Source organism: Alternaria arbusti (assembly GCF_024043155.1).
Source record: "Alternaria arbusti strain BMP 1465 chromosome Unknown scaffold_11, whole genome shotgun sequence".
Taxonomy (NCBI): domain Eukaryota; kingdom Fungi; phylum Ascomycota; class Dothideomycetes; order Pleosporales; family Pleosporaceae; genus Alternaria; species Alternaria arbusti.
The window spans coordinates 498,847-511,354 of NW_026249951.1; the positions used below are offsets into that span (position 1 = coordinate 498,847).

Here is a 12,508-nt window from a genome sequence, read left to right on the forward strand (position 1 = left end):
TGTTCCAGTCCGAAAGACATGAAAGGCTGCGGTGATGATACAGCCGACAAGCTCCTCTCCTCGTACACCAACATGATCGACGATGTACATCAAGTATCCCTTCATAATACCGATCCACCAAGTAGACGCCCGCTTGTAGCACCGCGACGAAAGTCTCTCGTAAGATTCCAACACCCTCCTCGCCGTGCATGGCCACCAACAAAGTTGATTAGTCCTGATTCTTGAACTCGCTCAGCTTCTCAAGCGGCTGACCCTTCAACAGCTTCAGCTCCTTACGGTAAGCCTTTCCTCCCTGTCCATCTGCCCCAGCCTCAGCCGTCGACTTCAGCTTCTCCAGCAGAACCTTATTCTTCTTGAAGAGGTTCCGATAGTGCGTGAACATACCGACCATTCGCGTCTGTAGCAGGCCCTTGTCTTTGATGGCTGCCTTCTTCTGCAGCTTCATCTCGTGCTTCGACTTGGAGTCTCGGCTGAGCTCGGCAAGCTGTTCACCTCGCTCGCGGAAGTCTCTACCCAACTTGGCAAGTTGTTGTTGCAGTTTCTCGATGCGCTCACGTGCGACCGAAGCTTCTTCTGCTGACTGCTTTGCGGCTTTCTGGCAGTCGATGGCGGTGCGGCGCTCAGTACCCAGCTCCGCGAGTTTGCCGGACAAGTCGTTGTTTTGCTCAGTCAACCCTTTGTTCCTTGCCTTGAAGCGTTTGATCTCATTCTTGAGTTTCTTAGTCTCAGCGGCGGCGACCTTGACGTCTCCATTGGATCGTCGCATCTTCTTGGACGCGAAGAGCTTCTTCTGCTCGCAGATGTCTTGTGTCAAGGCGGAGACATTGGCCCGCAGAGTACTGTGCTCGTCTTTGAGTTGCTCGACATTGTTTGTGAGGTCGGTGTTCTCTCCTGTGAGTTTCTCGTTGCGTTCACGTAGCGTCTTCAGATCTTCTTCGTGCTCGTCTTTGAGTTGCTTGACATTGCGTACAAGTTCAGCATTCTCTCCTGTGAGCTTTGCGTTGCGTTCGCGCAGTGTCTCCAGATCTTCTCCGGCAGCTTCTTTCTTTTTTGCCTTGGTCTTCCACATACGAGTCTCATCTTGGAGGAGACTGATGGTGCGCAACAGTTGACTCTTCTCATCAGAGAGCTTCTCGTTGGTCTCACGAAGTATCTGAATCTCCGCGCTAGCGTCGTCTTGAGCCATGCCCTCCACTGCGCCACGTCCGTCTCGATCTAGCTTGACCCTGCGCGTGAGCTTTGTCTTGTCCTCTGTGAGCTTCTTGTTACTCTCGCGAAGTATCTTGATCTCTGTCGAGGCGGTCTTCTCCTTTGCCTCATACCTCGCCTTCAACATGGCTATATGATTCTGGGCAATGAGATTGTGCGAAACATTTACTCCTCCCTTCTGCTTGACTGCTTCTTCCAGCTGCGCGATGTACTGATCAGTACGCTTTTGCTCCTCGAGGAGGGATTTCTCTTGGCTTTCCAAGGCCTCCTTGCCCAGTGCTGCTTCCAGAACGTCGCGGGTCGCGAGCATGAATGTAGTGTTCTGTCCTGGACCACGCGCCGTGGTGTTGATCTTAGCAGCAATCGCCAAGGCAATTCTATCGCCGATCTGCGCTCTAGCTGCCGAGCTGGAGGAGACTGCCCAGGTCGAGAAGTCGTCGAGTTCTGTATGCGTTGGACCTTGACCAATACTGACTGGTTTTCTGGCCGCAGGGCTTGGGGAGAGAGCTTGAGCGAAGATGTTGTTGGAGTTGACGCGTGGTGTAGCTTGATCACCCTCGCTTCGCTTTCTGGTCGCAGAGGTAGGAGTGACAGCCTGAGCCGATACGTTATTGATTCTCGTGCGCTTTGCATCCTGGGGTCCGCCGTTCCGCTTCTTGACCGCCGGGCTTGGGGAAACCGTCTGAGCTGAGACGTTGTTGGGGTTTGCGCGCTTTTTGGTTGGATGACCGTTGCCTTTCGGGGCGCGTGGCTTCTCGACCGATCGGACGAAGATGATATCGTCGTCGTCGCCCGAGCTGCTCGAATCAGAGCTTAGGATGGTGATTTCTGGTTGCATCTGCTTGTTTTAGTGCCAGTATCTGCTGGGCAGGTTCGGCGCCGAGTACTTACCGTGTCTGCGGACCTGTTGGGTTGTCGTGTTTAGGCAACGGAGCTTTGAGCTGGAAACAGTGACTATCTGTCGAGACTGCCGCACACGCGGTGAAGGTGAGGGTGACTTGCTGCTAGCTCGGGCGGCAGGACGACCGAATCTGGCTATTGTGGTGCACGGTGAAGGAGAGAGTTGTTGCCTTGTAACGTCAAGCATGCACGCTGTATCCAGTTATGTAAACATGATCGAAGGTGAAGACGAAACTTTAGCGGATGCTACGGCCTGGTGCCCTTGCGAGTTCAGTTGACAATGAAGGCCTTTCAGGGACATATCGAGGTCATCATATCATATCTGCCACAGCTGCCATGCTCTTATGCGTCGCCCGATTCATATGTGTTTACTGGAAGCAAAGGCGATCTAGCCCGCTTGGTGCCGATTGCGACGCGCGGTGAACGAGAACACAGGCTGCCAGCCATAATCACTGTCAATGACGAATCTATCGAATCAACGAGGGCGTTTCATAATGTACTTCTTGCCAGAGCAAATTGTGCAGATGATGATGATATTGTGATGGTGTCGAAAGGAAGGAGATATGTTCACTCAAGATTTAGCTTGGGTAGGCGTCTTCCGCTAATTAGCAACCTGGAAAAGTGCATCATTGACCCACCCCGACACGCGACGTTAGACTCCTCGATACCAATTGGCAGCTCTTCATGCTGAGTGAAATCGTGGAAACGAAGTTTTGTGATCTTCTTGATCATGATACTGGATTGCTACTAGTGACTAGTTTCCAAGTGGCAGGATACACTGCACTGCAGAAGAAAGCGCTCCGTCGCCGATGCCAAACTCCCTGAAAATGCTCGTCTGGAAACACGCGAATGTCTAATATCCCATCCCCATCTGCAATACCTCTACTTCTTCTTGAACAAGCCCTTCCCGAGCAGATTCTTTAGCTTGCTCTCCTTCTCTTCATTGCTCATGTTAGCCTTGCGCTTGCCGTCGGCAACCGTCTGGCCCTGAGAAGCCTCCGGCTGAGCCCTCTCTTCCCGTACCGGTTCCTCGACCTTGAGCGCCTGCGCCTTCGCTTGCGATTCCTGCGAGAGCACATGTCGGCTAGCCCTTGCTTCCGCGCTAGCGTTGTCTGCCCATAGGAACGTGACGAGCTCGTTGTTGAAGAAACGTAGATCGTGCACTAAGCGCTTATTGTCCTGGGGAATGAGGACGAGTCGACCTGTTGGACCCGTGTTCTTGAGCTGGAAGGGCTCGTTCTTCTTCTCCAGGAAGCCGCGTACGAAGTCGTATAGGCCGACGGCGGTATCGGTCTTTGTGAAGTTCATCTGAATGAGCGCATTATCCGGCATCCGAATGCGGAGTGCGCCGCCCTTCTCGGCTGCAGCGTCAATCTTGGCCTGCCGCTCCTTTTCTTGCTCCTCCAATTCTTTGTCAGACAACAGACGCGTATTGCGTGTCTTGGTCAACAACGCGTTTTGATGTGCTTTTGCGTGTTCAATGGTAGGGAGGTAGTCGTTCTCGTTGAAGGCATTTCGCGCTGCTTGCGGAGTGGACGATGTTGGCGCAGAGAAGATCTGGACGTTGCGAGATTGTTCAGATGGCTGTGATGATGGTCGGGAGGTCGGTGCTGGTGATTGGACGGGTTCTACGGGTGCGGACGACGCTGTTGACGTTGCCGCAGCCAATGCTGCTGCTGGAGAAGTATTCTCTATGCTCTCAGCCGCGTTGTTCTCGGTAGACACCTCGGGCTCTTGTGTAGGTTTAGCGGCCGGTTTGGAGTCGACCTCCATCGGCTCTGGATCGGGCTCTTCGTTACGAACAGTTTCGCCTGCCACGACTTCTGTCGCCTCCGGAGCTGCCTGGGCAGGGTCTGGTATTGAGGCTAATTGATCAGTTGTCGAAGCGTGTGCGCCTTCGGCACCGACAGACGCAGGCTCGCTGGACTTGAAGTATTGCGTTATCTGTGCCATGGCCTCTTCCAGCGGCGTTCCGCTATTCCTGTAGGACAGCTTTAATAATGCTGAGCCGCTATCAAATCCCAGCTGACTGAGAGTCTGTTGTAGCTCAACAAAGTTGGCCTGCTCCTTGTGACCTGGCATGACAGTGATGACAGGTTGCTCGTAGTGCAGCCTGCCAGCACCGGATGCGCCGCTCATCTCGGGGATGCCGCGCTGTGTGAAATTGTAATTGGCCCCCTGCCCGCTCTCAAAGTGTCGCAAGATCTCCCATAACGAAGTGTTGCTCGCGAACTTGCTTGTGAGGCGTACGTTCTTCTCGGTCGCGGGGAGCTGGAGCGCTACGGATATGACGGTGGGTGATCGCGAGGCCTGGACGAGTTCCAGTCGGGCGCCCTGGGGGAGGTTTGCGAGCCGTATTTGTTGCGATAGGGATATGGGTTTGTTGTTGTATCTGTACACTGGTCAGTAGTGAATTAACGTATTGTCATGTTGGGGCGTACTTGAGCGTGAACTGGTCCTTGTTGACACCAAACTTCTGGCACGCCTCATCGCGCACCTCTGTCAAGTACTTGGTGGGTGTGGTCGGGATCTTGAAAGTCCTCGCGTACGAGTTGAACACTACGACGTGCGACATCATGCGCGTAGGAGTCGGTAGAGGCCGTGGGCGAGAAGGAAAGCAGCGGGCGCGTTGGCTATCAGAATGGCGCGGGAGTACCAGCAGTTCCAGCTATGGGCTCTTCGGGTGGCGTCGCTCCGTTCGACCAGGAGGATAATGCTAGCGATGTGTAGAAGCTTTGCTTCGGCGAAGCTAAGTAGGAGATTGTTTGGGCCTGCCATAGAGGCGATTAGGTGGATGTTCACAGTGTCGCGGACGGTCAACGCCGGTAGGGGCGCTTACCAATCCTTCGTAGGCCTGTATGGCTTCACAGCGTAGTCACCGCGGTCGGTGGTGATGGACGTGGTTGGCGGGCGATGGCGAGGACGATGCTCCGACGGCGATAGAATAGATATAGACTCGGCGGGTGGTCGTCTTCCTGGGCTCCAGTGATGTTGAGGGAGGAAGTGTTTGGGCGGCTGTTCGCGATTGCAGCTTTATCTTTCTGGAAGCTTCGGGGTGGCCTTGCCGCGTGTGCAGGTGTCGGTGCCTGCAGATGGGACCCGGCCTAGGTACACACGTCGGTGACGGAATGCCACCACCCCGCGCTGATGGCGCCCCACTAATTGTCGGGCGCTTCCTTCTGTGCAAGTCGCGCCTCTTCTACAGCCAACATCACCAGCTCCCCAATACACCCACAGCCATGTCCAGGGTCATCGAAATCACGAGGCCTGCAGTGCTGAGCGAGCTGCTCTCCTCTTCGCGCATTGTAGTCATCAATTGTAAGCAGCGACCCGGCATCTACGAGGCAAACTCCGGATGCTAATGTGTGGTACTTGCAGTCTACAATGAAGAAAACACGTCGAGCAAAGCGATTGCGCCCGTATACGACCAACTAGCCGGTCAACTCACTCGGCCCGGACAGATCGCCTTCGCCAAAGTCAGCACAGTACAGCAGGCGCAGATTGCACAGAGCTACAACGTCACCAAGTATGCACATTCCCCAAGCACGGCCACATATTTGAGCGCTTTCTAACGCTTGTTAGTACCCCGACGTTCATCATCTACAAGAACAACCAGCAGATAAAGAAGTACGCCGGCTCGAATCCACAGCAGCTTTCCGAGGCGATCAAGACCCTCGCCACGGAGGCAGAGAACGATGGAAAGGGAAACAGTGGCGCTTCTGGTGCAGGAGGCAGCAGCAGTGGAAGCGGCCCGTGGATAGGCGCCAGTCTACCACGCGGATACACCGATGTGACCGATTCCGTGGACCAACGGGGTCTCGATCTCCTCAACGCGGACAGCGATTTCGGCACCGTCAAGACGCTTTTCGAGACATCACAACCGAGCTCGCTCAACAAGGGCAAGGGTGCGGCAACCGGCTCAGAAGGCAAGAAGGACTGGGTAGAAAGCGATGTCGACAACCAGCTCATGCTGTACGTACCCTTCATGGCCAACCTGAAGGTTCACACTATCCACATCACGTCTTGCGTATCCGGCGACGAAGACGACGACGAAGCGCCAGTGCGGCCAAAGACCATTCACGTCTGGACCAACAGGGCAAATAACCTGGGATTCGAAGAGGCCGAAGACATCCCAGCAACTCAGACGATCGAGCTGAAGCCGTCAGATTGGGATGAGCAGACACAAACGGCCAAGCTTGAACTGCGCTTCGTCAAGTTCCAGAACGTCTACTCGTTAGTACTGTTTGTCGCGGACGCCGATGGCGATAGCGAGAAGACGCGTATCGACCGTATCAAATTCGTGGGCGAGACTGGCGAGAAGCGCGAGATTGGCAAACTGGAGAAGATTGGTCACGACGACTAAACGACAATGCTTTCATAGTTGTGGCTAGCAGGGTTACATGGAGTCATCTTGGAGCATTTACTGGTTTTGACAGAATTACGATTAATGCATGATGTTCAATTCCCGCAAACGATCTGAAATACTTAATCATTGCTACTGTCTGATCGAGACATTAGAGTGAGTTGCATGTGCTGTATCGCATCGCAAGTCGTCTGAAAGTGTGACAAAAGACATCATACAAGTTGTTGGAATGTCCACGCCTCTGCTCGAGGCCTCACCCACACAAGGAAGTGTGAAGCCTGAGCAGTCTCGTCTCCGAGCAAGGCGCGTTTCAATATAAGCATTTCTCGGCCCTTACTCTGCCATTGATAAGGGCAATAGAGTAGGAATTTGACATCCATGCTAGGTAGGCATCAACGCATCAGCACCTCACGCGCATGGGTGCACTGGGACAGGTTGGTTTGGCGTGAACCAATCGTCACATTTCATGATTTTGAGTGACACATGCTAGGTACGTTCAGGAACCATCATTGTCCATTTGCCATACTCCGATGAATCGTGTCATACTTTTTGTGGTATGTTGTGACGTTCCAAGATCGTATCGAGCCGCCCGTTGTGAAAAGAGACCGAACACCCAGGAAGAAATCGGAAAGTAAGTCGGTCGTTCGTCCGCCGTGTTGCTTCATCCACCGCGTTTCGTGAACCGTTTAGTGACCAGCGCGCTTGGACTCAGCGATGACGCGGGTCATCTCGTCGACCTTTCTCTTTGAGCGACCGAAGGTACCGAGCTGTGATGTGTTAGTTGATGTTCGTACTTGGATGTGCCTGAGCGGGTAGGAGGTCGGTCGTGGTGTGCTAGGGCGGGAGACGTACCCTCTTCTTCGCTAGACGGCGGGCACGCTTGTCCTTGGAGTTTCGGAGCAATTCGATGATGCGCTTCTCGTATGGGGCAAGACTGTAGACACGTCAAGTTAGCGGGCTGTTCGACGAACAATTGCGCAGTCCTTCTGCAGAAAAGTTCGGATTAGAACGTACCCGGCAACCTCCTTGGTGATCTCACGGACGAAGGCAGTGCGCTTCGACAGGAAACCCTTCCTCCTCGAGATCCTGGGAGCGGGGGTCCTGGGGGTGACCTCTGTAGACCGTGTTAGCCTCCATCCACGAATTTTCTCATCTGTAGCGATCGGTGCGTATCGAGAGCGGCGAGCGGGGAGACGTACTGTGGCCGGCGTTAAGGCCAACGATGAGGCCAGACTTCTGCTTGACTTCTTTCGGCATCGTGACGGTCGTGATGTTGTCGATAGATGGGTTCAGAGTCGCAAATCTGAGAGGGTAATTTTGGCTCGGCTGTGCGGTGGTGCCAAGATGGCGCTAGCTGTAAGCAGGCACGTGCTCTCCCCAATGTTCTTTTGGACGGCAGTCACGAACACCAACCAAAGGCTTGCATTGCATTCCCTATTGAAAGGCTTGTATGCGCAGACTATCTTCGGTGATGATCTGTTGTGGAGCCATCACCATCGTCCAGTCTTGAACAGCTTCACAGGCACAGAAGAAGAACCACGCCACATTTCCACCCCGGATGCGAACGAACATCATTGGTGTCAAGTGTTGACATTCGCAGTTCTAATTGTCCAAGCAAAGGATGCAGCAAAAATGGCCCCGCAAGATTCCCTCGTCGACCATCCGATTGACGCCTGAGGAGGCTCCCACTAACTCAAAAACCATAAATCAGAGGTCACCACTACCGCATTCCAAACCACATCCGACCTTTTCAATTTGCGCTCGATGCTCTGTAAGCTCCTCTCAATGCCTCAATCCTCTTCCTTGAGTTTTACCCCACCAGCTTTGACATACAAAACCTTTTCCTTCAGTTTGTGGTCAATCACGCCAGTAATATACAACGACAAGCAGCCACCAGCATCGAAGCCCCAGCCCAGTTCACCATGCCTAACAGCATACAACTCAATGAATTCCGGATTAAGTAAACCTCCCTGACTCTTGAGCTCTACACACGCCTCCTTCTTCAGCAGACGATGCGTACCCTTGAAGTTCTTGGTGAAGTAGTCCAACAGTGCAGCGTTAGCTATGCTGAGATCCAAGACGTTCGGGACGACAACTGTGGTTTCGAACTTCATAGACAACGTGCGTGTGCGTAACCCCAGGCAAACCTCGTATTGCTGGCGATACTCCGGCATCGTGCCGGCTTTAAGCGAGAACATGTGGTTGTAGAAGGCTGTTTGACAGGCTGCCTCCAGTTTGTTGCGCAACGCAATTGGGATTTTGTCGAACTTGGCGTTTGCTGTGACAGACACCTGGAAGAAGGCTTCTTCTTCCTTCTCTCCAGGAGTTTTGCTGATCGGTCTGAACGGCTTGACTTCCTTCTTATCTGGAAGGTTTTCGAGATCGATGACCTCTGCTTTGCGTTTGGTCGTATTGTTGGGGGCGGGGGCAGGCGTAGCATCGAGGGTAGGCGTGGCCGTTTTAGACTTTGGACCTGCAGCAGAGTTAGCTCGAAGTGTAATTCGGCCTCTTGTCAAAGTATGGCCTACTCTGCATGTTGCTGTTTGATCTCGTACGCCGATTACACGAGTAGCAGGTTGTTCTGGAAGCTTGTCACAGGTTGAATGGATAGAGAGCGATACCTCCCGGCTGAGTGAGTAGAGGAGACAAGGAAGAAGATGGTTCAGAAGAACTGAAAGGAACTGATAGTCAAACGAGGTTGCAATGGCTCAGCTGGTAAGAGACAGGTGGTGGATCTGAAATGTTTCGCGCCTATTGATACAAGGTAAAGGTAGTCTACAACTTCGCTTTCGCCTTGCTATCCTCCTCCTCCTGCGCCTTCACCTTGAGCATCCGTCTAAGGATCTTTCCGCTTACAGACTTCGGAATTTCATCCACCCATCTCACTCCGCCGCGGAGTCTCTTGTGGTGCGCGACCTTGGCGCTCAACCAGTCTATGATCTCCTTCGCATCTTCGTCCGTCTTGCCCAGTCCATCTTTGGGTACGACGTAGGCGCGCGGTAGTTCCGAGGCATCGTCTTTCGAGTAGACGCCAATCACCGCTACATCGTTGATCTTCGGGTGGGAGACCAGGATACCCTCTAGTTCAGCAGGTGGCACCTGGAATCCCTTGTACTTGATGAGCTCCTTCACGCGGTCGGTAATGAAGAAGTTTCCGTCCTTGTCTTGGTATCCAACATCGCCTGTCTTAAAGTACCCGTCTGCTGTCTTTGCATGCGCGGTTCCCTCAGGGTTGTTAAGGTAGCCCTTGAAGACGTTCGGGCCCTTGATCCATAGTTCGCCAACCTCACCGACTGCCATCTCCTTTTCCTCTGGAGACATGTACTTTGCTGTTTGGTAGGGAAGAAGCTTGCCCACAGATCCAATGGTCTTGTCCCAGTCCTCCCAGGGTTGGGTGTGCGTTGTTGGGCTGGTTTCCGAAAGACCGTATCCTTGTTTGACAGGGATTTGCAGTCTGCTGTGAACTGCCTCTACAAGCTCTCTTGTCAGGGGAGCCGCGCCAGAATTCATCATCCGGATCGAGCTCAAGTCGTAGTTCGATACAAGAGGGTGTTTGCTTAAGAGCAGAACGATTGGTGGGACCACATACGCGAATGTGATCTTGAGCTCTTGGATGAACTTGCAGAAGTCCTCCAGGTCGAACTTCGGCATCACAACAAGTTGGAGACCAGAGTACAAGCTTTGATGGATCAGACACGTGAGACCTAGTCGAAGTCAGTTGAGAACCACCTAGATGAGCGCATGCAGGAACTTACCGTAAATGTGGAAGAAGGGCAGGAAAGCCAGCAGTTTGTCGCCTTCGCCAGTTGGTCCTCCTGTGGGCTGCAGTTTACCAGCCTCCGCGGCTTTGATCATCATCGTGTTGGCGACAATGTTGCGGTGGGTCAACATGACACCCTTGGGATGACCTGTGGTTCCACTGGAGTAGACCAAGAATGCAAGGTCCTCCGATGGATTGCTAGCCTTTGTTCTCCGCCACTTGGAAGATCCGGCTGTATTGATGATACTGGTGAAGTGCTTGACTTGGTACGAAGGATCCTTCGGGTCGCCCATCACGATCACCCGGTCAAGAGGAATGCCAACCTTCTTTGCCGCTTCTTGCGCATTCTTGATGAAAGGTAACTGTGTCACCAGGCCCTTTGCACCGGAGTCTTTAAGTTGGAATGCAAGTTCATCGACCGTGTAGTTTGGGTTGGCTGGAGACAGGATACCGCCTGCCCAGTGGCAACCCCATGTTATCGCTGGTGTGTCGATGCAGTTAGGTGTGTACAAAGCGAGGACATCGCCTTTTTGCCAGTCCCAGAGTGCCTTTAGCCCCTTGCCAAAGTTGATAGCGGCATCTTTGACCTGGGCGTATGTGTAGGACCGCTTGGTGTACGGATCAAAGTAGATTACTATTTCCCGTTTTAGTGATTACTTATGTTGACAGAACATGAGAACATACCTTTGTCATCTGCGTACGGCCTGTCATTCCTTTCGAAGAGAAACGCCCACTACGATTAAAGCCAAACGTCAGCATTAGTTCCACAAAAGGGCTTATCTCCGTATGTCAAACTTACCAGATCAACGTCTGGGATCGGCAAGCTAGGATACTGGCTTTCGGACGGCATCTTAGTGGTTGAAGATCGGTGTCGTGTTGATGATCAGTACCGAGCCAAGGAATCTTATGGAGGGAGTAGAGTGAAAGTAGAAGGATGCCAGAATGAGAAGACGGACATGGCCCGTCGCGTTCTAACGGACCTGGGAATACCGAGGGCAGACGCAGCGCATTGAGACGGCTGGCCATGATTAGTCGACCGGGGTAAACCCCACAACTCCGTGCAACCATGACCGAGGTTCTTTCTGCTTTTGGCGTTAGCGGCGCGATAGCTGCACATGGCCTCCCGAGGTCAACGGCATTGCGACAACCTCGAACATCGATAGCCTGACCATATAGACTTATTAGTTCTCCAAACACACGAAAGTTCCGCACTATTAGGTTATCAAGATGCCGAGTTGGGAAGAAGCTACTGCAGTACAGAAACTGTCCTCCAACACGTACTCATGTACACTACACGATGATTGGAGCATCGGAAGCGGTATTTTAGACCCCAGCAGAGATAACATCATCCGCTTTTACTAACGGCAACAGTTCCTAATGGTGGCTACGTTACAGGATGGTAAGACCCATCGCGTTTTGCCTCACACTCTTGACTAACCACATCTCGACTTGTTAGCATACTGGAGGTAGTCAAAACACATTTCAGCACAACTTTGGCGAAGCAGAACCAGCCACACACCATAGCTCTCCACATTGAGTTCCTGAGACGGACCCAAGCCGGGCCCGCAACATACAAAGTCGACGATGTTAAACTTGGTCGCCAAACGTCTATCGTACATGTGACCATGGAGCAAGACGGCCGACAGGAAGTCGTCGCGTATGTCACAAATTCCAATATGGATACGGAAAAGGGCTTCACCCAAGATGTCGGATATAAGCTTTCACCACCCGTCCCGTCAGTCGACCTGACAAAGCTGGAAAATGATGAAGATACAAACTGGAGGCTACAACCAGAATTGCCGCACGCCAACTTCAGAAAAGCGACGAAGAGGGTGAAGTTTTATTTCCCTCGGGAAGGACGAAGCCTAAAGCATCTCGCTGATGAGTGGATCTGCTTCTCTGATGGGACAAACTTCACGGATTCATCGGTCGGCTTTGTCGCAGACATGTTCCCGTTGATGGTTGAGTCAATCAAGAGCGAAGGAGAGGGACCTTTTTGGTATCCAACCCTCCTACTGAATCTGGACATCAAGAAAGCGCTGCCGCCGCAGGGAGTCAAGTGGCTGCAGGTTAGGGCGGGTATGAAAAAGGTGGCGAACGGTAGGATGGACTTGGAAGTGTGGGTGCACGATGCTGACGGCGATCTGGTGGCTTTGAGCCATCATGTAGCATTTGTGTTGGATGCTGCTAGGAACACAGCCGCAAGGAAAACAGGCAATGCGAAGATCTAGGCCTTGGACTCTTTCATACATAATCACCAGCATCTGTATACGTCG

The 12,508-nt window shown here is 52.8% G+C and overlaps 7 protein-coding genes across 7 annotated transcripts; 2 read left to right on the forward strand and 5 right to left on the reverse strand.

Moving 5' to 3' along the window:
• Nucleotides 1–208: 208 nt before the first annotated feature.
• J4E86_007796 (uncharacterized protein) lies at nt 209–2,047 on the reverse strand (the record flags this gene model as incomplete). The annotated part of the gene is made up of 1 exon (XM_051448311.1): nt 209–2,047. The coding sequence occupies one exon, from the start codon at nt 2,045–2,047 to the stop codon at nt 209–211; it is 1,839 nt and encodes a 612-aa protein (XP_051300578.1).
• Nucleotides 2,048–2,991: 944 nt separating this feature from the next.
• J4E86_007797 (uncharacterized protein) lies at nt 2,992–4,687 on the reverse strand (the record flags this gene model as incomplete). The annotated part of the gene is made up of 2 exons (XM_051448312.1): nt 2,992–4,501; nt 4,551–4,687. The coding sequence occupies 2 exons, from the start codon at nt 4,685–4,687 to the stop codon at nt 2,992–2,994; spliced, it is 1,647 nt and encodes a 548-aa protein (XP_051300579.1).
• A 661-nt stretch (nt 4,688–5,348) lies between these two features.
• J4E86_007798 (uncharacterized protein) lies at nt 5,349–6,472 on the forward strand (the record flags this gene model as incomplete). Its single annotated transcript, XM_051448313.1, has 3 exons — nt 5,349–5,427; nt 5,488–5,635; nt 5,692–6,472. 3 exons carry the CDS (start codon nt 5,349–5,351, stop codon nt 6,470–6,472), a joined length of 1,008 nt encoding a protein of 335 aa, XP_051300580.1.
• A 686-nt stretch (nt 6,473–7,158) lies between these two features.
• On the reverse strand, nt 7,159–7,729 carry RPL36 (60S ribosomal protein L36; the record flags this gene model as incomplete). The annotated part of the gene is made up of 4 exons (XM_051448314.1): nt 7,159–7,239; nt 7,325–7,406; nt 7,487–7,586; nt 7,672–7,729. The coding sequence occupies 4 exons, from the start codon at nt 7,727–7,729 to the stop codon at nt 7,159–7,161; spliced, it is 321 nt and encodes a 106-aa protein (XP_051300581.1).
• Nucleotides 7,730–8,262: 533 nt separating this feature from the next.
• J4E86_007800 (uncharacterized protein) lies at nt 8,263–9,007 on the reverse strand (the record flags this gene model as incomplete). Its single annotated transcript, XM_051448315.1, has 2 exons — nt 8,263–8,945; nt 9,001–9,007. The coding sequence occupies 2 exons, from the start codon at nt 9,005–9,007 to the stop codon at nt 8,263–8,265; spliced, it is 690 nt and encodes a 229-aa protein (XP_051300582.1).
• A 240-nt stretch (nt 9,008–9,247) lies between these two features.
• Nucleotides 9,248–11,082, reverse strand: J4E86_007801 (uncharacterized protein; the record flags this gene model as incomplete). Its single annotated transcript, XM_051448316.1, has 4 exons — nt 9,248–10,176; nt 10,228–10,866; nt 10,917–10,965; nt 11,032–11,082. The coding sequence occupies 4 exons, from the start codon at nt 11,080–11,082 to the stop codon at nt 9,248–9,250; spliced, it is 1,668 nt and encodes a 555-aa protein (XP_051300583.1).
• A 775-nt stretch (nt 11,083–11,857) lies between these two features.
• Nucleotides 11,858–12,463, forward strand: J4E86_007802 (uncharacterized protein; the record flags this gene model as incomplete). The annotated part of the gene is made up of 1 exon (XM_051448317.1): nt 11,858–12,463. One exon carries the CDS (start codon nt 11,858–11,860, stop codon nt 12,461–12,463), a length of 606 nt encoding a protein of 201 aa, XP_051300584.1.
• Between the last annotated feature and the right edge of the window lie 45 nt (nt 12,464–12,508).